The sequence below is a fragment of the Plasmodium vinckei genome (assembly GCF_900681995.1).
Source record: "Plasmodium vinckei vinckei genome assembly, chromosome: PVVCY_09".
Taxonomy (NCBI): domain Eukaryota; phylum Apicomplexa; class Aconoidasida; order Haemosporida; family Plasmodiidae; genus Plasmodium; species Plasmodium vinckei.
Window position 1 is genome coordinate 284,481 of NC_051301.1, and position 24,598 is coordinate 309,078.

General features: G+C 22.9%; 8 protein-coding genes across 8 annotated transcripts; 3 read left to right on the plus strand and 5 right to left on the minus strand.

Annotated features, from left to right (window-relative positions):
- Window positions 1–1,316: 1,316 nt before the first annotated feature.
- Window positions 1,317–2,605, plus strand: PVVCY_0900780 (succinyl-CoA synthetase alpha subunit, putative; the record flags this gene model as incomplete). The annotated part of the gene is made up of 3 exons (XM_037634312.1): window positions 1,317–1,358; window positions 1,565–1,645; window positions 1,739–2,605. 3 exons carry the CDS (start codon window positions 1,317–1,319, stop codon window positions 2,603–2,605), a joined length of 990 nt encoding a protein of 329 aa, XP_037490423.1.
- Window positions 2,606–3,685: 1,080 nt separating this feature from the next.
- On the minus strand, window positions 3,686–4,714 carry PVVCY_0900790 (endoplasmic reticulum-resident calcium binding protein, putative; the record flags this gene model as incomplete). The annotated part of the gene is made up of 1 exon (XM_008626420.1): window positions 3,686–4,714. One exon carries the CDS (start codon window positions 4,712–4,714, stop codon window positions 3,686–3,688), a length of 1,029 nt encoding a protein of 342 aa, XP_008624642.1.
- Window positions 4,715–7,062: 2,348 nt separating this feature from the next.
- PVVCY_0900800 (heat shock protein, putative) lies at window positions 7,063–8,727 on the minus strand (the record flags this gene model as incomplete). Its single annotated transcript, XM_008626421.1, has 1 exon — window positions 7,063–8,727. The coding sequence occupies one exon, from the start codon at window positions 8,725–8,727 to the stop codon at window positions 7,063–7,065; it is 1,665 nt and encodes a 554-aa protein (XP_008624643.1).
- A 1,977-nt stretch (window positions 8,728–10,704) lies between these two features.
- On the plus strand, window positions 10,705–11,370 carry PVVCY_0900810 (conserved Plasmodium protein, unknown function; the record flags this gene model as incomplete). The annotated part of the gene is made up of 2 exons (XM_008626422.1): window positions 10,705–10,888; window positions 11,096–11,370. The coding sequence occupies 2 exons, from the start codon at window positions 10,705–10,707 to the stop codon at window positions 11,368–11,370; spliced, it is 459 nt and encodes a 152-aa protein (XP_008624644.1).
- Window positions 11,371–11,733: 363 nt separating this feature from the next.
- On the plus strand, window positions 11,734–12,975 carry PVVCY_0900820 (conserved Plasmodium protein, unknown function; the record flags this gene model as incomplete). The annotated part of the gene is made up of 1 exon (XM_008626423.1): window positions 11,734–12,975. The coding sequence occupies one exon, from the start codon at window positions 11,734–11,736 to the stop codon at window positions 12,973–12,975; it is 1,242 nt and encodes a 413-aa protein (XP_008624645.1).
- Window positions 12,976–14,585: 1,610 nt separating this feature from the next.
- Window positions 14,586–17,996, minus strand: PVVCY_0900830 (conserved Plasmodium protein, unknown function; the record flags this gene model as incomplete). The annotated part of the gene is made up of 2 exons (XM_008626424.1): window positions 14,586–16,720; window positions 16,826–17,996. 2 exons carry the CDS (start codon window positions 17,994–17,996, stop codon window positions 14,586–14,588), a joined length of 3,306 nt encoding a protein of 1,101 aa, XP_008624646.1.
- A 1,040-nt stretch (window positions 17,997–19,036) lies between these two features.
- PVVCY_0900840 (conserved Plasmodium protein, unknown function) lies at window positions 19,037–20,699 on the minus strand (the record flags this gene model as incomplete). Its single annotated transcript, XM_008626425.2, has 4 exons — window positions 19,037–19,380; window positions 19,501–19,948; window positions 20,068–20,418; window positions 20,595–20,699. 4 exons carry the CDS (start codon window positions 20,697–20,699, stop codon window positions 19,037–19,039), a joined length of 1,248 nt encoding a protein of 415 aa, XP_008624647.2.
- A 1,170-nt stretch (window positions 20,700–21,869) lies between these two features.
- Window positions 21,870–24,389, minus strand: PVVCY_0900850 (essential nuclear protein 1, putative; the record flags this gene model as incomplete). Its single annotated transcript, XM_037634313.1, has 6 exons — window positions 21,870–21,910; window positions 22,006–22,122; window positions 22,463–22,568; window positions 22,660–22,830; window positions 23,114–23,485; window positions 23,907–24,389. The coding sequence occupies 6 exons, from the start codon at window positions 24,387–24,389 to the stop codon at window positions 21,870–21,872; spliced, it is 1,290 nt and encodes a 429-aa protein (XP_037490424.1).
- Between the last annotated feature and the right edge of the window lie 209 nt (window positions 24,390–24,598).

Here is a 24,598-nt window from a genome sequence, read left to right on the forward strand (position 1 = left end):
TTACTTGGATTCCTTATGTTTATGGATATAACACATTTTTTCCATAGAAAACAATCTAAGGATATATATTCCATTTTACCAATATATTTATTCACATTTGTGTAAATTAGTTTATATAAAGTAAATTAAATATTGTTTATTTATATTCCTATCCACACATTTATTTTTATGCGTATATTCTAATATACTAAAATATGCACACTGTAATTATTATTCCCTTTGGGGATATATACACATTATGATTTTATTTATTTTTTTTTTTACTCCTCATTTTTATCCATAAACTTAATCAATTAAACAATATTACACATATATAGCATATATTATGGGTACACAACAAATATGTATGTATCCTTATATTTTCTAAGCATTCCCTCTTTTTTATTTTAATTATTGTTAAGTTGGTGATCCCCCATGCATATAATACATACCTATATGTATAATACACACATTTCTTATCATTATATCAAGAAAAAATAAGGCATCCCGAACTGTCTTTCCTCTAATAATAATAGTTGCATATGTACACACACATGTAATATATAAACTTTCTGCTTTGTCTATCGTTTGTTTAAATTAATAAAGGTAGGAAATTTTATTAAAAAAATATTATTTTTATAGTCATAGATAGTATATCCATTAAAATGTAGCAAAGAGATATAACAGACTATTCGAATAATTATTTTGCTATCAAAGCGAGGTTAATGTTTTTTTAGGGATATTCGAAAAATCCTAAATAAAAAAATAATTAACCATAACAGATTAAAGCGTTTGTATATAATAGTGTAACTTATACAATTGTATTTTTATTTATTGTCACTTCTTTATATGTAAAAACATTAATTTTATGCAAGACTTGAATAATAAGAAAAATGGTAAAAGATTTAAAAGCTTTTTATTTTTTCAAATATATATATACTTGAATGAAATAAAAAAATATACATTCATCGTATGGTTACCTATAATATGTCATTATAGCTTGGTCAGGTACTTATTTTCCAACTTAAATAAATCATAGGAATATTTATTTTAAAATTGATATGTGCATATACCTATAGGGAAATCCATATATGCGTATAATAATTATAAGTTAGCTTTTACACTAAGCATATAAATAAAAAAAAATATGCTTAGATCATTTAGCAATATTTTTTATTTCCATATTTTGATACTTAGTCAAATCTTTATTTTAATTTTTTTTTATTTATAAGTTATTTATTGTTTCCCATACTATTTTTTATTTTTTTATATGTGAAGTGAAAAACACACAGTAATTAAAAATGCCCCTATCCCTTTTTTATCACAAAGTTAAATAAATGAAATATTCTAATATCAAAAATTTGTGTTTCCCTTTAAAGGTAATAAAAATATGTATACACTATTTTATATATATTTTAAATGAAAATTAAGAAAAGTTTTACACTATAATAGTTATATTATGAAATGACATTTGACCAACGAATGTTGTATGCACACACAATGTATCCTTATCCAGAACATTTTCAATTATCACAAGTAATGATTATATGGCAATGCTTCCATTTTTTTTGTAAACATTTTATAGGGGCGAAATTATTCTGCTACCAGCAAAGTGTTTATTGATAAAAACACAACAGTAATATGCCAAGGCCTTACAGGGAAACAAGTAAGATTTTTATTTGTAAAATTGATGTTATATAATTGTATTATTCTTTAATTTTATTATGACTATAGTAAACAATATTTTTCACTTTTTCAGGGTAGTTTTCATACTACAGAGGCACTAAAATATGGAACAAAAATGGTTGGTGGTGTAAATCCATCAAAAAAGGCAAGTACATGGACAAGCATTGATGGCAAATATACATTGCCTGTTTTTGGGTCTGTTCTTGAAGCTAAAGAAAAAGCAAATTGTTATGCATCAGTTATTTATGTACCACATCAACATGCAAAAAATGCAATTATAGAATCTATTGAATCTGAAATACCATTAATTGTTTGTATAACAGAAGGTATATGCCAACATGATATGCTAGAAGTAAAAGCATGCTTAAATATGTCAAACAAAAGTAGATTAATAGGCCCTAATTGCCCAGGTATTATAAAACCTGGTGAATCAAAAATTGGAATTTTACCATCACATATTCATAAAAAGGGTTGTGTAGGCATTGTAAGTAGAAGTGGCACATTAACATATGAAGGAGTAAATCAAACAACAAAAGTTGGCTTAGGTCAATCTACTTGCATAGGTATAGGAGGGGACCCATTTCATGGTACCAATTTTATTGACTGTCTTAAATTATTTTTAGAAGATGATGAAACAAAATGCATATTACTAATTGGTGAAATTGGAGGTAATGCAGAAGAACAAGTAGCTGAATGGCTAATAGAAAATAATGTTGATGATCCAGAAAAAAAAAAAAAAAAAAAAAATATATTTGCATTTATAGCTGGTAGATGTGCACCCCCAGGAAAGCGCATGGGTCATGCTGGTGCATTGATTAGTGGAGGTAAAGGAACAGCTGATGGAAAAATCGAAGCTTTAAGAAATGCAGGTGTTCATGTTGTTATTAATCCTACTAAAATAGGCGAAGAAATATATAGTGTCATGAAAGATATAATATAAATTATGCAAAATCAAAAAAATAAAATAAAAAATCGAGGTGTGCCTTTGCATATTCACAATGGTTCCCTCCCTCATTTGTGCATTTCCAAAGATGTAGTAGCATTCTATTTGCTTTTTAAAATTATTGTAATATTTTCTATTACACCCTACATATATAAGCAAAGTTCATAAATTACTATTCCATATATAAATATAATAGTTTATTTTTATTTGACCAAATAGTTATGTTAAGATTAGTTCTTCCATTCATGTTTAAGAACATAAAAGGTTGTGAACATAAGCAATGTGCTGTTTTTTTTATTAGTTTTTATTTTTTTATTGTTTATTTTATCTTTTTCTTTTTAAGTCTCAAATGTACAATATTATTATTTTCCATATGTATACTTTAGTAACATATCCAATTTTAATTTGTGTAAAATATTTGAAATAAAATTTTTTTATAAAAGATTAGCATTTTTTATGCACACCCATTAAAACTTTTATGCCTAATTTGAAATCAACTTATAATTCATTGATTCTTGTGCATAAGGAATAGTTAAAGTTGTAATATGATTGGAAACGATATAATATTATCAAAATATATATTACGTCTTTATGCGTATAACTTTTGTGTATTATTGACGTTGAAGTGAAGTTTACAATTTTATACATGAAAATTCGAAAGGACAGTGATGAAAAAAAAATATATATCTACCCATGTATATATAATATATATATATATACATGTGTGTGTAAACATGAGTAAAGATCAGGAAAATAACACGATTTGTAAATGCATACATACATATATGCGCACATGGATAATATAAATATCAATAGTTTGCAACTAAACAAGAATAGAAGCTTAATCTCGTTATACAAATATTTGAGTTTTGCTTCTTATTTTCTGTAGACTGATAGTTATCATCTTTTAAGAAAATTAATTAATTTTTTTAGATATTTGTTCTAAGTTGATCAACAAAGTTGATTTAAAAACAACTGACCGCAAAATAAAAAAAATTTAAAACATATATATTTGCATATATATATGGGTGTATATGTATATAACATTTTACGTGTACATTTACAAAACCCACACTTTTATAATTCATCGGTAATGTTTTGTTTGTCTGATGCATCGGCAGATTCATTTTCATTATTTTTGCCATCAGATAAATCGGTGTCAAGGTTTAAGATATCATCAGGTATTCTATGTTTTGATGATGGTAATACAACATTTTTACCGATATCTAATTTAAAATCTTGGGGATATCTAATAACATCACCATAATCAGTTAAAGAGGTTACTGCAAATTTTAAAGATTTTTCATTCCATAAATCGTATGTAATTGGTTTTCCTTCAAAAATGTTATCTTTAATATCATTTAAATTTAAAGTAGCAGCATCATTAGATGGATCGAAATATACTTTAACAATTTCTTCTCTATCTATAAATCCATCTCTATTTACATCAAAGAAATTAAAATCATCTAATGCTAGTTCATCATCTTTTTTCATATTTGGATCATCTGATCTTGTTTCTTTAAATTCATCAACTGATATTTTTCCATCTTTATTTGTATCATGGTGTTCTAAAATTTCATTAATTTCTAATTCTTTTAAATCGTTATCTTTCATTGGATCTATTAATAATCCAACTTCATTTAGATTTAATTTATTATCTTTATCTTTATCAACAATTTGAAATCTTTTTAATAAACCATCTGCATGTTTTTCAACTTCTTTTGGATCTAAATTTTGTGAAAATGCGTCATTTAATTCAGGTAATGAAATATATCCATCTTTATCTGCATCGATTTGTTTCATTTCAATTTGTACTTGTTTTAAAAATACTTCGTTTTTAACATAATCAAACCATGCAGTTAGTTCATCATCAGTAAGTGTTTTATCTTGGTTTTTGTCAATTACACCAAACAGTTTTGTTAATCTTTCTTTTACTTCATCACCAGTCAATCCAAAAATATCCTTGATTTGTGTATCATTTAGAGTACTTAAATCATCAAGCCCCTTCATATCTGGAAATTTCATTGGGTTTTCCATTGCCTTTGCATAGTTACTTAATAGGTAAAGCAATGATAATAATGATAAACTATACTTGTATCCCTTCATTTTTATAACAATTGTTTTTTTTTTATTTGAAAAAAATCAATTATAACTTTATCCTCTTATTAGAAAATTTAATTTAGTTGAATTATGTTACCTTTCAAAAAAAAATAACAAGAAAAAATGTATAATTAATATAAAAATGAGATTAAGTGAAATACTTTATTATTATTAACAATAGCTTGTAATTACATATATAGTATGTATATAGTTTTAAATTATTTATGTACTAATTTTTTTCTTATTTACTTTAATTTTGTTGGGGTTTTTAATTACGGCCAAGCAAAATAGGTGAAAAAATAAGATAATCGTGAAATTACATAAAATTTATTTTTTTCGTTTATTTTTAATGAGTAGTAAAATATTGTTACATTTATTTAATATCCCTATTGCGATTGTGTGATTATATATTCATTCTTAATTTTTTTTTTTTTAATTTGTGAAAACATAAATTTATTCTTTGTATGATAAAATAATTGTGTAAGTATATAAACGGCAAAACAAATAACACGAGAACTTAAGCACATCATCATATGCAGTAAAATATATTTTTTTTATTTTTTATATGTAGTAGAGAACGCTACGGTAAAAATTAAACATGAACGTGAAATAAAGGCAAGCCCCTATAAAATTAATTTATAAAAAAAAATTAAAAAGCTCATTTTCAACTGTATTTTTCTTAGCCTATTGTGCATGCTTATTTTTACGATTTATTTGTATATGTGCATCCAATCAATCATATAAAAATGATAAATTTCACAGTATATGCAAATCTTAATTACACCCCTATATTAATTATAAATGGTATATATTATATTACATAATGAATACCAGCCCATATATGAGTGAGAAAATACCTAGTGCATTACCTAAATAAATAAACAAATTATAACAAATAAGGAATAATTATATATTTTTTTTTTCTTTTGGGCATTCCCTCTTTCCTATTAAATTTTAAAGTATTTAGGATTTGTGTATGAAAATAGCGATATTTTGTTTTTATTTTCTTATACCAACCAAATTAGTATAAACACATTTAAATAAGTACTATACACTTAATATATTAGTTTTTATGGTGAAAAATACTCTAAATGTTTAACACATGTGTTTAATGTTGCTTGTTTAGTTGTTTTTACTTTACACAATGTTTACTTGGGTGAAAAAGTATTTTCTTATAATGTGATTCACACAAAATTTATAAATGTGGGTATAGTTTATAAATACATTTACATATTAATATATGTATATAATTTATTATTATTCTCCCACCAAAAAATACAATTTAACACGTGCTATTGTATTACTTCAAAAAAATGTTATTGTATATATTAAGCATATATATTGTTTCAAATACTTTTCATTTGCTATATGCAATAAATGAATAAAATATAAGAATAAGTTAAAAAAAATATTTAAAAATAGAATAAATTGATATTGCTTATAAAATGAGGGATAGTAAATATATATTCTTATTTAGTTCTATTTTTTTACTATTTTTATAAGGAATGCATATGATATTTTATAATTGCTACTTATGTATACCATAAATACTACAAATGCAAATTCTGTCTCATTTGTGTGTGAACACACATAAGTATAGGAAATAAATAAAAAATATGAACAAAAAAAAAAACTAGCTATATTGTGCACATAAGTAGCTACATTATGCATATGTAGCTAGTTGCGATGTGTATATACAGCTAGCTATGTATTTTTTTATTTCAAATCGTCTTTTTACTCGTATTATATATTTTAAGTTATGGCGAAAATAATAACAATAAATTTAACAAATAAAAACTTGTTACATAAATTTAAAGACTTAATAGAATGGAAAAATAATATTCCATCAATAATGCATACAATCATTAAATATATCAATATAGATTGTCCTTAGCATGGTAGTTAATACTACTGTTGTAATGAAAATCTCACGACTATGTGTATCATATAATCATACACACATAAGTCATATAAAAAAAAATAAGTAATCAAAATTAAGTACGATAATAAACAATGGTACTCTATATTGGTGGGTTAAAATCGGAAGTGTTTCCATATGTATGAATATGCATATGGCAACGCCACAAACCATAATGATACTATAATATAAAAAAATCTTCACATACAATTGTATCGAAGGGAAAAGTTTTTATATATGTTTTAACTAAAAATGGGCGCTTGTAAAAGCTTGTACATGGTCGTAAACAAATTTGTAAAATATTGGTATACAAAATTACCAAACATTTAACAATAATTAAAAAAAAATATTAAGTATATATAAAAATAAAATAAACACGATAAAATTAAACAACGCATATATGTATAAACATATAAACATAAATGTGAATGGTCCTTTACAACTCATCATAGTATGAGTTGTTCACAAAATTCAACCCCTGTTTGACGTTTTGATTAATTGCCAAACCACCACTAACTACATTATCAACAAAATTGAGAACATTATTGTAATTAACTTCTCCATCAAATACTCTATATCTTTGTCTTTTGGGTCTGAATGCAACTAAAATTAAGCAATTTGGATGTTTGCATTCATTTGTTAATCCAAAAGAATCAAGAATATAAGGTTGATTAAAAACATTAATATACAAAATTTTCAAAGGGTCATTTGAGAATTTTGTTGATACTTTTTTGATGTCTTCATCAAGGCTATTATAATTTTGATCCAATAATTTTAATATAAAAAAACAAATTTGTGAATCTTTTTCATTACAGTGACCTGAATCATATTTCTTTTTAGTTAATTCTTGATATGAGGTAATATGACCATATAAATTATTTTTTAATCGATGTTGTGCAACAATATGACTTAGTTTTAATGATAAAATATTAAAATCAACCGTTTTTAAATGCGTTAAATCTCCTTCCAATGTATCTATATCTTCAATAAGTAATAATGATGGAGTTTTTATATTTCTTTTTTTAAATATGTTCATAATAGTATAATTAGTATCATATACTATTCCTATATTCAATCTTTTTTCAAATTCCATGGATACAACTTTAAGCATAATAAGATTATCTTTATGTGATATAAAAAATAAAACTTTAGGTATATCCGCACTTTTTGTTAAAAATTTATCAAGATGTTTTTTATTATTAATTTCAGTAAATGAATATGGAATATTATTATTTATAAAGCTTTTTACATTCTCTTCAGTTTTACTACCATATAATGTTTCATATGTTTTATTTTTTTTAATTAATATCATATGTGGTAATGACCTTACTTTATATTTTCTACATAATGCTTTCTCTTCATCGCAATTTACAACTGCAAAATTTATATATCCATCATATTTTTTTGATAACTTTAAATATGTTTTTTTAAATGATTTACATTCCGAACTAGAAGACGAATAAAAATTTATAAGTAATGCATAACTTATATCATCAATTATTGAACTCGAATTTTTACCATTTATTTTTAATACTTCATTTTTATATATATCTTCATAATATTCTTCTTCAAATGGATAATGCCCACCACCATATCTTGGTCCTGAATTATATCCCCTATTCCCTCCTGAACTAAATTTGAAATGAAAATTACCTCCTGGATTTCCACCTCTACCTCCCCCAGCAAATTGCCTAAATATCTCATTTACAACGTCTTGATCAAAAGGAAATCCATTCCCAAATCCTCCTGCTCCAGCTCCGCCAGGTCCACCTGGTCCTCCACCAAATCCTTGAGATGCTTCGGCATAATTTTCTCCATACATGTCATACATTTTCCTTTTCTCAGGATCGGATAATGTTTCATATGCATTTGCAATTTCTATAAAATCCTTTTCCTTATCTGGGGCTATATCAGGATGGTATTCTTTAGCTAGTTTTCTATAAGCTTTTGAAATATCATCTTTTGTTGCATTTCGTTTTAATCCTAACCTTTTATAATAATCCATTCCCTCACTACATGTCAAAAAAAATGACAGTAGTATCCAAATAATAGAATTAAAATTTGTTATTCTTTTCCTTTTCTTTTCATTTGTTGCATTCATTATATTATCCTTTAAAGTGAATAAATGGTTTTTGTGATGTATGCGAAAGCATATATAAGCAAACTTGCGCGCGCATGTATGCAGCTATATATTATTCTTTGTTTATATACGTATGTACTAAAAATATATTCGTAAGTATTCTCACGTATATATTTTTTTTTTTACTAATCTAGTTATGAGACCTTTTCTTATCCCTTTTACTTCCCTCAATCATTCGGAAAAAAATATACTTTACATGGACATTATATTCATATAAAATATATTACTTAATTATTTTATTTTAATTTTTTTTTTAGTTTTTTCTGTACCCTTGTTTACAATCTTGATTAATTGCTAAACTGTAAAAATTCAATACCAGCTTTTCTGTGTTTTCTTTTGTTAATTTTTGGAATTTATACATTAAAATGTTATGATATAATATATTATTTATTTTTTTTTTATTTATATTATTATTTATATTTTATTTATATTAATTATTTTTTACAATGCATATAATAGTAAAATTAGTATATGATTTGCTAAAATATCAAAGCATAGCATATATATTATTCTTTATATACCTAATAGAATAATTTTTTTTTTTTTTTTAATATAAGCATTATCATTGGGCCTTGCACACATAATAAAAATATAAAGAATACCCCAATATATGTTAAGTTTATAAATTGAATAAATGAAATATTAAATTGAATTTACAATTTACTTTTAAAATGATAATAGCAATTTATTTTTGGGACCAAATATGAAAATTTTCAGTTTAAATAATAGGGACTAATTTTTTTTTTCTTATTTTTTAAATTATATATTTATATCTTTTTGCATATAGAAAAAGGTTTAAACAATAAATAGTATATTTATAAATAGTTCAAAAGATCTGGAAGATAAGAAAAAATACTTTTAGTTTTATTTTGCTGGCATGTTCTTTCATATTATCATTTCCTTATATACTATATTTTATACAATATATATGTATTATAATTATTTTACATATAGAAATAAACATAAAAAAATGTAAAAAAAAGTACATATGGTTATTAAGTTTACATAAATAAATTGACAAATATGTTTATCTTCAATTCTTATCAATTTTATTATATTATTTCAATTATTTATAAATTAACTAATGAATAAATCTATCCATGGGGGTTGTCTTAATGTTATAAAATATACTCATACTCTTTTTCTCTATTATTAAACAAAACTATCTTATTTGATCTTTGAGAAGTTTTTTTCTTTTTATTAATATATGGCAAATATATTAAATTTTAATACACTTTTACATGAACACCCAAATAAATGAGTATACAAAATAATATCCTTCATATTATTATGAGGTATTATATAAAACCTGATTATAATGAGGGGAATACTTTGACACCATTGATATATATAATGTAAAATTAAGGAGAAAAAAATATTATATAAAATAAATCACATCAAATATTTTACTAAAAAGTTCGTACTATATAAGGTTGACAAAATTATTAATGTATAATTGTCTATGAAATAACCAATGCTTATATTCATTAAAAAATAAAAATAATTCCTTATATATATATTTTTTTAAATTTTATTCATGACTGTTCCCTAAAAAATGTTACATATATATATGCATACAGTGGTATACCATCACATTTTTATAAACATAAATACTAGTACATAATTAATTATATTTTTTTTATACCTATTTAATGAAAATGAGAAATAAATAAAAGAATAGCCAAATTAATAATTCCTCTAAAGTGGCAATACTGCACATTGTGTGTTATGCTGATTGCAACATGCTCATATAATTTATAACTATAGAGAAACATCAAATAAATGTAAGCATATTTGTATTAATCTTTTAAATAAAATATTTCAAATACTCATGAATAGGACACAGAATATTTTAAAAACTTTATTTTCTTATTTATTGTAATTTTTTAACCTAATATATAACATTCACATGATCAAAAAAAAAAAAAAATAATAATAATGGGAAATATTAATTCACATAACGAGCATAATAACAAAAGTTTGATGTTATTCAATGATGATCGTCCTCATAAAATTCCCAACCCATGTGATAGTAACTATACAAAAAATGGTGTAGACACACAAGTTGTAACTTTAAATGATATTGGCAATGTTAAAGAACATACCATAATAGAAAATGCAGGTATATACTAAACAGTATATAATTACAATATAGTGTTTATTATTTTGAACAATACTAAATAGTGTATCACATTTTCGTAAATTTTTATTTCCCACTATTATATATACATACCCACATATGCATATGCAAACATATTCCTACCTATTTAAAGAACCTCATAGATTCCCTAAAAACAATATAACTTTTTTTATTACTTTCCCTTGATAGAAAACGAATACAATAAGTTACGTAAAAAAGTGACTGAAGATTTAATTAAAGAAAATGAAATATACATAAATAGCCAAAAGGAAACATTATATAAATTTAAAAATCCAAATTTAAAAATTACACAAACTAATAATCAATGTTTTTATGATGAAAATAAAATATATAACTGCCTTAAAAATATGAATCAATCTACATCCAATTTTGTTAATTTGTATACCCGATGTTGTAGATATTTGAGAAACTACGAAGGTTGTGTTCAAAAAATAAAAATTTAAATAAATTTTTTTTAATTTTTTTAATGACATTTTTTTGTTTTTAAATATTATATCATGTTATTACAACTAATTAAATAGTGCGTATTTTTTCTGTATTATTTTATGCTATACATAATAGGCACAAACATAAAATACTTTATTATCCTTTGTGCTCATAGCTAAGCAATTCGAAACTTTCTAAAAAAATAAATCTTACAAAATCAAAAAAAAATATAATTTACCCAATATTAGCTATATAATTTATATAGCTTATATGCATTTTTTATTCCCTCCCTTTATTTTATAGTTATATCTATATATTGTAGTTACATTTATATATACATACCTATGCAGTATAATAGTTATTTTCCATTTTAAGAAAAGATGGAAGAAGATTTTAATGTTGATGAAAATTATATTAAGCAATTATCAGAGAAGTATAAAAATGTTGAACATCCTTTATTTATGGATGAACTCCCAACAAATATTGAAGAAAATGAAGATTTGCTAGCACTATATAATTTAATATTATCTGATGAAAATGAATTAAGTTTAGCCAAAAATTATAAAGAAGTAGGTAATGATTATTTTAAAGATGGGGCTAAATATTTTGAGGATGCCATAATAAGTTATACTAAAGGTATTGATGTATTGGAAATTTACCTTAAAAAAAGGGAAGCCGATCAATTAAAAAATAAAAAAATAATGAATACAACTACGAGCAATTCACAAAATGGTTCTATCAAAACAAATGATTCAACTAGCAATAATCAAACTCACAAAGTTAGTGAAAATTCTCTAAATCTAAATAGTCCAAAAGAAGAAGACATTATATGCATAAAAGATATAAATAATTTACTTTCAGACTTATACTGTAACAGGGGTATTATTCATTATAAAAAAAAGAAATACATAAAATGCTTAGATGATTGTAAAAAGGCATTTTCCTTTAATAATAAAAAATACAAAAGTATTTATTACAGTATTTTATGCTCCTACTACATAGGCATATATAATGATGCCTATGAATATGTAAAAGTTTTTGATGAGCTATTACAAGATGATGATATAAAAAATACTGTAAATTTAAAAGATTATTTAAATATAAAAAAGGAAGTCACACAAAAATATGAACAATTTTTAGAACGAAAAAAAAAAAATGAACAGGAAAGAAAAATTATGGCTAAAAATGAAAAAAATAAAATTAGTGCTATTCAAGACATATTAAAAAAAAGAAATATACAACTTGTTGAAAATTTATATAATGATAATAATAATATTGTACCTATGTTTTATTTAGATGAAAATATGTATATACATTTTACAGTCTTTCTAATATATATAGAAAATAATATTATTGAAACTATTTTAGATTTTGCAGAAAATCAATGTATAATGGATTATTATAATTTTATTAAAAAAAATCAAAATACAGATATACTTTATTGTTATATCGAATTTCCAGATGATAAATATTATATGATAAGTAATGATGCATATATTTGTGATGTAATTAATAATATTAAATTATTTTCGAGAATTATGGCAATCCACATTATTGAAAATGAAGAAGCAAATCACTTTTTCAAATCCAATAGAAATGTTGTTTTTTTGGCACCATCATAAAATTCTTAAAAGAGAAAGAAACGCACACATTTTCTTTTAAATTTACCTATTCATATATTTTTGTTTACACATTTTTCAATTGGATTGTAGAAAATAATTAGACTTTTTTATTTATTAAAGTTGTCAAAGCATAAAGGTTGTATGTATTTGTGCTTTGTAGATGATATACTATTTTTTTGTCAATTCATTTGCATATATTATAATGCATTATTATTTATTAAATTCGTATATATTTATATTTTTTTTGTTGGCAAATATATATGCTCATAACATATGACACAACTCTTAGGAAATGTCCTCATTTTAAAAAATAACAAAGTAAAACTGGGGCATATTCATGTGAATATGTATATATATTTTCTATATAATATTTTTTCGTATATTCAAAATATAAAATTTTTAAAGAAAATATAATTCTTATCAGTTTCAGCGATTTTCTACATTAAAGTTTCGACTTTTATTCAGTCCGCCCATCGCTCAAAAGTTATTCATCATTTTAAGAATTATTTTCATAAAAAAATATATTTTGGTTTAAAAAAAAATGAAAAATCTTTATTCCCCCCATCTTATGCCTTCCATATCTTCTTATATATTTTTAACATTTAAAAGGGATACAAAATTAATACATTTATTATCATGTTGTTTTTATTTACTTATAAAAAAATTGAACTAATGTAACAAAATGGCAAACAAATTAAGATAATTTCGAAATAAATAAAAACACTTAAAAAATGTATAAATATATTAAATATTATATGTATTTATATATTTATAGAATATATTTATATTATTTTTTAAGTATCAAAATAATTAAAATTATAAATATAAATAAAATACATTATTAATTATTTTTATCTTAATATATTTATTTTATGAACAAGAGGATTTTTTTATTTTTTAGCTAGCCATAAAAAAAAAAAAAAAAAAAAAAAAAACGTAATACTGTAGAACTATAATAGAGAATAAAGGGGCCAACTTTTGGTACTACTCCCCCCCCCCAAAAAAAAATATATATAATATACATATTTTAATTTATAATTTTTCATACATATTTACGCTAAAAGAATAGAAATTATTTATATATATCATATTCTTGAATATTTATTTTCAAATTTCGTATGTATTGTTACATGTACGTGCATATAAGCCTATATTAGGATATGCATAAATATGTGCACAAATTGGGAGTCAGTATAAAAAAAGAATGTATTCACTACTCATTATTTTTTATTTGCATATGTATATCACATAAGATAAATAAGTTAAAAAATTATTAAATATCAATCAGGTAATATATTTACACTTATTTTTCATTTTATTAAATACTTGATCAAGTTCTATATTATTTTTTTTGAAATGAAACAAAAAATATATACTTTAGACACATCCCATAAAGATAGAATGCTTGAGAAGTTACTCTATCATGCACATAGATACGTAAGTCTATGCTAATATGCACACAATTATGATAAAAATAATTTTAGATCAAAAACAATAGCAAAACAAAACAAAATAACAATGACATAACAGTACAACAATAGAAAAACAACATTATAATTTATATTTTCCATTATGAAAAAAAATGGTCATATGCATGCTTAATGATTTGTTCATGAGGAACATTTCGATACAATAGTACCCAATGAAAAGGAAGGTGTGTATATATCACTTTGCTTATATTTCAATAAAATTTTTGAGTTTAAGACTTTATCCTTTATAGTTCTTTGAACTACATTAAATGTATCATACAAACCTTTGAGCTTTTCTTTAATTATATTTGTATCAATAGGATTTGGCATATTGGTAATATTAATAGTTTTTTTTTTATTATGTTCTAATAATTGTTTAGAATGCTTAGATATAATAGATTGAAATCGTATATCATATTCTGATTGTATTTCTTTTAATAAATTTTTATATTTTAAATTTATATTTTCATAAGATAATAATATTTTTTGTCTTATGTATCTAAAATAATCTATTATTTGTATATGTATATATCTTTTATTATATTGCATTAATGTATAAGCTTTTATTAAATACTTAGCTGATAAATTTTCCAAATTATCTCCCTTTTTTAATATATCTAAAAATTCAGGATCATAATAATTATATTTTACTTTTTTTATTGGATATGGGGAGTCTATATTATTTTTAAAAAAACTATTACTTTTTATATCATAAGATGTATTGGTAGTTATTCTCTTTTTGCTTTTACTGCTTGAGCAAGGTTTATCTATATAATGATTTGGACTTAATCGATCTTTATTTACATTCTCAACATCATTATTTGAAAGTGTTTCATTACTTGGTTCATCCTTTCCTATTATGTTCACAATTTCTGAACAATCCTTTGTCTCTGAAATGTTTGTATTTAAGTATATTTTTTTATTTTCATTTACACTTCCAGATTCTCCATTTTTACATAATTCTTGTAAATTTATCATATTACTTTTTTCACTTTCTTTATGAGCATCAGATTTTACTTCTTCATCTATTACTTCATCTTTAGTTCTTATATTTTGGGCGTATCCTCTATTTCTTCTCTTATACTTACTTAAGCTTTGTATACATTCAGTAAGCTTTTCTTGTTTTTCATCATAATTTAGCAATGTCTTTATTATTTCAGCAGGTGATTTTATCTGATTACATTGTGTGTTATTAAAATAATTTTTTCTTTTGTTTTTTTTTAACCCTATTTTATTTTCACATCCAATTATTTCTTCTTTAAAATTTTCGCAGTTTTCTACATTCCCATTATTATTTTCACCTTCTTTATTGGCAAGGTTTATTTGTTCACTATTTGTAACATAAATAATGCTATCACATTTTTTTGCATTGTTTTCACTAAACAAATTAAAACCATCATTATTATTATTGTTATATACTTCCCGATTTAAATCATTTTGGGGTACTATCTTTTCTATAGAACCATCTTTTATTTTATTTGGACTTTTAACATAACTAGCATTTTCCACTTTACATTCATTTTGAATTTTCCCATTACTATCCTTTAAATTATATTCATTATTATAATTATCTAAGTTTTCTCTATTATTTTCATATATACATATTTCTTCATCCTTTTCATTTTCTCCTTGTTTTATAATATAATCTTTGGTTGTTGCAAAACTAACTTTTAGCATTTCTGTATCACTTTCTTCATTTTCTTCGAAAATATTTGATTCTTCCATATGATCACTAATATTATTTTCATCGATATTTTCTTCTGATTCTTTTTGGATATTCTCTTTTTTATCATTTTCAACATACTCATCATTATAATTATCACAACTTTGGTTAGTACTACTACTTGTATCGCTGTCTCTAATATTTTCATCATTTTTACAATCCATATAATTTATTGACATATTTAATGGCATAGTTTTTTTACCCATAGAAACATTACCTTTTAATAAGCATATTTCTTTTGTTGTTGCAAAACTTACTTTTCTTCGTTCAAGTTTTTCTATACAATTAAAATATATATCTTCTGCTAATATTTGATTTTGTGGCTCTCCAAGAATATTATTACTTTCATCAGTCGGTTTGTCTGCATTTACATCCTCTAATGTATGTCTCTCACTCTTCATATCATCATATGAAACATTTTCAATAGCAGATAAATTGTTTATAATGTCATAAATTTTATCTTTAACAGATTCTGTATTAAATTTTATGGAGATCTCTACATTTTCAAGTAGCCTATCCTCGAACTGTTTTCTTATCCTGTTTGAAATTACACCTGTTTAAAAAGGAGAAGTAAAGGGATAATATTAGACAAAATAAAAAGATAAAATTTGAACAAGTTTTGAGCAAAATGAAACTGTTTAAAGTGACATGTTCTTACCTAGAGCGTCTGCTCTCTTAAACTGAAAAATGATGGTCTTCGAATTTTGATCTGTTTTTATTTTTATCCTATCATATGATAATACTATAAGTAACTGATTTTGTGTATTATAAAAATAGACATAAAAAAAATTTAGTAATAAATTTCCTTTATACCCTTTTGCTGATAAAATTGTTTTATCATTTTGATCAGTCTCTATATCAGATATTGTATTAAAAGTAGAAAGAAAAAGATTATTATTACTAACATAAATATATGACGATTCTTTTAGAGTATCTATATTTATATTTTTTTCTTTTGTCAATGTTAAATAGTAAGTTATTTTTTTATTTATTAAATTGTTTATATTGTCTTGAAGAGATAAATTTATATTTTCTGAAATACGCTTATGCATAATCTTAAATAATGATAATATTTTTTTTTTAATTTCTATATCTGGAATTAATTCAAACTGGTTTATAATATTTTCAATATGATCTGGTATTACAATTGTATTTGATAAATTCAAACAAGTTTCTTTTCCAATCTGCTCAACTAAATTTATCTGATCTATACTCTTAAAAATAAATAGTAAAACATCAAACCCAATTTCGATTATTTTTATTCTTGAACAACCTATTTGTATAGAACTTGAATTTAAATTTTGATTTTTCAAATTATTAATACTTTGATTCATTAGTGATAAATGATAAGATAATATATGTAACAATGATGTGTAAAAATTAGCTAGCTCTTTGTCATAATTTTTCCATATATCCATTATATTTATATTATTATTTAAATCCAAAATAAAAAAAAAAAAGGTTCTTTCAAATAGTAGAAATGTATCCTTTAAAAAGTATTTTTCATTTAAAAATACATTTAAAATAATATTTAAATTTTTGAAAAACTGTTCATTTATTTCTTCTTTAATATTTATACATTTATTTATACAATATCGAACAAAATACATACATTCATCAGATAATATTATTAAATGGTTATTCAAAGATTTTATACATATATTTATTATCCTATCTATTACTTTATAATTATAAGTAAAATTAGATTCTATATCTATCTCTATTAAGTCATGCAAAAACATAGACAACGATAGCTCACCTTCTTCTTCTGCTTCATTAAGTTCCTGGATTATGTTTTTATTATATTCTTCAATATCTATGTCGTTCATTTTGTAGCATTACGAATGTTGGCTATACATATACATACAATTTTTTTGTCTATCACTTTTAAACCTGTTGAATATCAAAAAAGTGTGCACAATCTAGAACTTCCTATATAGCATATCTGCTCACTCAATTGAGTTCTAGCTTTTCACTAAATTATTTACGTTAAAAAAATGCAATAATAATATAGTCGGAATAATTACAAAATACAATGATATAAAATCAAATTATGTATAACAAACCATTTCTACATATCTACATATATATATAGTGAAACAAAATAAAAATTAAAAAAAATTCATTATGAGTTATTGTTACAAAAAAAAAGAAAAAAAAAAAACGACTTGATTTGTCGTTATTCTATTATTTTTTTTTTTTCCAGAAAATTTTTACTTTTAGTAATTTTCTTATTTTTTCTATTCGTTTTGCAATTTATTTGTGCTTATTTTTGGACTTATTTTTTTCCACAACTTTTAGACAAATTATTATCATTAATTTTTCAACGTCCCATAAAATATATGAGCACTGTTACAAACAATGGTAATACTAATTATAAGAATAACAGTATAGTAGTTTTTTTTTTTTTTTATTTATAATTACAAAAGTACACTATGTAATTAAGATATATCTACATACATATTTTATGCAATAATAATATGGAAAAAAAATATTGAAAATAAAAAAATAAAATAAATAAATTTATCATTTAAATATACTAAATTTAGGTAAAAAAAGGGAATAGACATATTTATAAATTGTGTATATAGATGGTATTTTTACTTTTTAGCTCCATAGAGCCTACTTACATTTTCAATATATCTAAAGAAAGTCTTCTACATAATTTTTTATTAATAAGATTTGAAACAACTTATCAACTGTTTGATTGTTTATCATACTTTTTTATTAGCCATTTTGTAAACACACAAAAAATAATAGCAAAATAAATATGTATATTTTATACTATATATGTGAGATATAGTAAAGAATACCCTTTTTACACACACACACAGTTTTTTTTGTAAATAATTTCATAATTTTTAAAAACTTAATGAGAAAAACATACAACATTGGTTAATATAATTATGTATTTCTTATATTTATTTACAACTGATATTTTACTTTTTTTTTTTTTAATTTTTTTTTTTTTTTTTTTTTTTTCATATTTCCCAAATAAATTTCTTTCCTTTACAGCTCTAATATAAGACTGAATAATAATTGCTGCATAATTATCTTTATCTTCTTTTTTTTTTATTATTGTATTTCTTTTTTCTGCTAAATCTTTTAAATATTTCCTTTCACCTTCTTCCAATTCTTTCCTTTTTATAATACCATCTAAATCGTCTTCCTGAACTTTATTCTTTTGTAGCTCAGTATGATAATATCCAATCTCTAAGAAAAGGAACAAAAGGGGGGTGGTGCAAAGTAGAAAATAAACAAATCCAATCAAGACATACATATGACAAAAAAACAGTTGAAATACAATTTTGCTGACTACATAATGTAGAATACCTGTATCTATTTCCCTAATTTCAGAGTCTAATGAATCAATATAATTTTGTATATCCAATTCTAATAAATTATTTTTTTTAACCAAACTAACTTCTAAATCTTGATATGTTTTAATTTGATTTTCATATAAATTTTTTGTTTTTTCAAATATAGTATTAATTGTTTCTAATTCTTCTGATATACTATTTATAGGTAAACTATTTAATAGGTCTTTTATTTTGTCTTCCGATATTTCTTTTAATTTTTTTATTTCATTTTCTTTATTTATTAAAATTGATTCTAAATTTTTTACATCATTATAACTTTGATTTCTAATTGTTTCTAATTCATGGTTTAATCGTTTTTCTTCATCTCGTATATTATCCTCTTCTTTTTGTAATTCCTCTAAAACTTTTAATCTATCATATTTTTCTTTAGCAGTTGTTTGGAACTTTAGCAAAAATGTGCCCTACAAAGATGGGAGAAGTGACTCATATGTTTGTTTATCCATGCATATGCGTACATTATTTTTTTTGCTTTTTTTCTAAGAGAATTATTTTTATGCTTCATCCCCTTAATTTGTCTCACCTTTAAATCTTTGATAATGTGGAGAAATTTAAAAAAATCATGATTCTCTGCATCATTTAATGGTTTCAAAGCTTTTACTAAGTTATTATTTTCTTTAAATATTTTACATAAGGTAGATGAATATTTTTTTATTTTTTCAATCAACTCTCTATTTTCTTTATAATTAGAAATATCTTCATAGTCACTACTGTTGATGTCATTCATTTTATCATTTTCATTTTCAACCTTCTCATTATTTTTTGATAAATCTGTGTGTTCATATAATTTATTTAGTTGTATGATATTTTTAAAGTAGCCCAAAAATTCTTCAGATGTTGTCCCCAAATCGGCTTCATTTATTTTTTCCAAAACCTGCAATGTCATCAAAGAGGGTATTCATTTTGTTAGTACTAACACAGTTCTATATATATTTATTTATTTACATATTTATGGCATTTTCTAACTTTTCAACTGGCCAAATTTTGTCTACATAGCCTTAATTCTCTATACACATGCATAGCCATGTTTGTGCATAATTTTTTTCTCACCTCTTCATTTACAAGAGATAAATTTTTAATTTTTTTTTCAAAAATCTCTATAACATTGTATAAATTACGTGCTTCAGTACTAATGAATTTATCGGGGTCTATCATTTTTCTCTACTTTTTATATTGTCTTTTATTTTTTTCACTATATTTTTCAATTTAATTATTATTCAAAAATAAAAAAATATATATCATTGTTCTTATAATATTTACAAATTAGTATTAGTATAATAACTTTTTATAAAAATATTTCCTAGTCCTCCCCAAAAAAAAATGTGAGAAAAAATGAAACTACAAATATTAAGCGATATATACACATGCGTGCACACATAACACCAAATATATTATGAGCCTTAAATATATATATTTTTTTAAATCCTAAAATGTAGATCACTAAAAATTACTATTCTCTATATATAGAAAATGTCCACCGTCCCATATGGCTATCTATATATTTTAGCTTAAAATTATAAAGGCATATATATTGCACCTTATTTTCATATATGATAAATATTTTATTTTTCAATTTTTATTTTAAATCAGACAAAGTTGATAACAAAAACATTTTAAAAAAAGTATAGTAAAAATAAAAAGTAATAATAAAAATGTATATCAAAAAATATATTTTTTTTTAAATAATTAATTATTATTTAAAAAATTATTGGACACCAACACCGGTCTTCTTTTCCTTGAAATAAATATAAAAGGATAATATTTTACAAATTTTAATTATGTTAAAAATGTGTTTTTCCCTAAAAAATAAAGATAAAATTTTATAATTATATATTTATTTATCAAAAAAAATGCATGAATTTTGGCATTTGCTTAGATAGGGATACAATATATGCAGCCACACCTCCTACATATCATATATATACATATACATATGCATATATACACATTGTAAGTATATAATTAAAAATATTAAGTCAGTTATCCAATTTGTCTTCATTAAAGTCAGAAGCAGAACTGATTATGTTTCATCATTTTAATATTTTTATTATCTACATATGTAGGAGGGTATATATAATCCAATTCTCATTATTTTTATATATTCACATTATTTTTAAATATTATCATAATAAATTTATTATATAATTAAACATTCTTAATATTTTTTTAAACATTTTACCTTCATATAAAACTGAGGAAAACGCAATATATCGAGATTTTTCCACTACCCTTATGGGCTTATTTAAAACAAAAAAATAATAATTTTAATTCATTCAGGAAGCATATCCCTTTTTTAGTACATTTTAAACCACCCTATTATAATGTCTAAGCATTTATTCCAGTATCCATATTTAAGTTGCTAATTTCTGTAAAGAAAGAAAACAAAATAATAATTAATGACTATTTTTTATTATGCAATGATGTTTATTTATTCAAAAATATGGGTATATGAATTTATTACGGTTAATGAAACATGAGGGTGAATAAATATGCTTTAATATTTCGTTTGTTATTTGGTGGTGGTTTTTCTTTTTTAGCAATATTTTCAATTTTCCTATTTGCTCATCATTTATTAAGCCTGTTGAAAACAAAAAATTATATACTCATATAATTAATGAAATGAAGTAATGTCAGGTAATAATAGCAGTTTGGGTATGTCTTAAAATTTACAAACAAAATTATTGTAGTATATTATTTATTTTATATCAGATAGGGATAACTGGTTAAAAAAGTTATCTTCAAAATTTGCTAATTTTTCAGATGCCAAGCGTACATTCTCATCATTTAAAATAAATAAATATTCTACAGCTATTTTACATGTCCACAAACTTTATGACTTCTTTCGATTTCTTATTATGGACCACGTAAATAGTATAAAAAAACACACACTGAAATATCTTTCTATAAATATATCATACCTCTATAATTCTGGATTAGGGTTAGCAATGATTTGTGCCAGTTTATTGTTAATGTATTAGGATAATTTTCAAACATTAAAAAATAATCAACCGACTTTTCAATAAACTATAAAAAAATAAGAGATACATACAAATTTTAGAAATAATTTAATGGTAGAAATAATTTTACATCTTTTTATTACATCTTTCTTTCTTACTTCTTTAGAGAATGCATATTTTTTATTAAAAAAAATTGTTAATATATGTGAAATATGAGCATTCCATGGGAATTTAAAAATGTCGTTAAGACAGCAAGTCACAACATTTATTGATATACTCATTTTTTGAATCACACTTCCAAATATTATAATTTGTTTTTTTGTAGAATCCTATAAAAATAAGAATAACAATAATATACACACAAATACGATCAGATCATATACTATACAAAAATTATCTCTATATATGTAACTATATTTGTGATAATTGCTAATTTTAATCAGTTTGGGGCAGTACAATTGTCTTCATTTTTTTTATTATTCAGACAAGACTAATCATCATATAAAATTTTTTTCGCAATATTATTTTTTTTTTCACAAACAAAATGTAGAGACGATATTACATCTCTTCTAATATACACACAAACAACTTTAATTGATTTATTTTTCTTACTTGTAACAAAACTGGGTATAAAAGGCCTTTAAACCATGCTTTTGATTTATATAAAGATTTTATTAGTGTTTTATATAAAAAGCCATCAAGCTTTTTATTTAGTTCAATATTTTCTAATATGATGGGTAATAAAATATGCCTATAATATATGCATACATCTTTTTCTTTTAAACCAGATGAAAATAATTTGGTTACTTCAAAAACTGCTTGGGTTGTCCATTTTTTTGGGGATGTTAATAAAAGTAATTCATACCATTTTGGTGATTTTACTAATATTGTAAGGGCTTGATGTAATTTCCCTTTTTTGTAAATTGCTAAATTTTCTCCTACAACCCTATAGCATTTTTCAACCATTGAATCTATCTTCGTTTTCTACAATAAAAAAAATTAATTCAATATAATTTATTATCACCATATAAAATAATATATGTCAAAAAGAACTTATGTATATTTCTTTTATTTCCATTGTGCACAAATTTGTACTGCCTAAATTGTTTAAAAATTTAAAACATTTTAAGCCCTGATTTTTGCCTCAATGTTATTTTAAGCAATTTTATTTTTATTTATTTTGATGTATTTTATTTAATCCGCTATATATTTATACATTTAAAAATGGTAAAAATAAATAGTGGAGTTAAACAAAAAAAACAATAATAAATAATCGAAGCAATGTTGTACATATATGGGAATGCTGCATTCCCGTATGCACACAAAATAATTTATGTTGAAAATAAAATTGCTCGACGAGGAAATATATTTTACAACAACTTATTTATCCAACTTATGTTATTACCTGTTCAGGAGGCTTATCAAAATCAGTCATTTTATTATTTGGAAAATCTCCAAATTGCCCTTGACCTTTATAACCATTTTTATTGATTTTTATGTTTAGATCTTCTAATATATCATTTGGTTCTTCATAGCCATTAGTCATATAATTTTGATTTGAATTTATTTCATTGCCATCATAAAAATTTGTATCATCTATAACTTCATCGTCTATGTCGTCATTAAATTCTAAAAATTTATCTTCTTGGGAATTGTTGAAATCGATTAGATCATCATCATCATAATCTGAATAATCATTTTCATTTGTTATATTTGCTAATTTAATTATTTTATTTAATGTGTTTTTTTTTTTATGTTTTTCTATTAATTTCTTTTTCTTTTTTTTTTGTTTTTTTAATATCCCATTTTTTGAGACTACAACATTTTTTAAATTTTCTTCAAATGTGCCAGTATGTTTTTGTTTTTTTCTTACTTTAATCTTCGCCATTTTTACTTATTATTTTTTTAAATATATTAATACATAAAATAAATAAAATAATAGTAAAATTGCGGGATATTTTTTGAAATTATTAACAAAATTAAAAGCTGCTATAATTGTTTGCGGCAGCTCGAAAATATTATTTACATATATTGGAACATATATAACGAAAAAACATAATTTATGTTTTAATATTTTCACAGAAAAATTAAATAAAC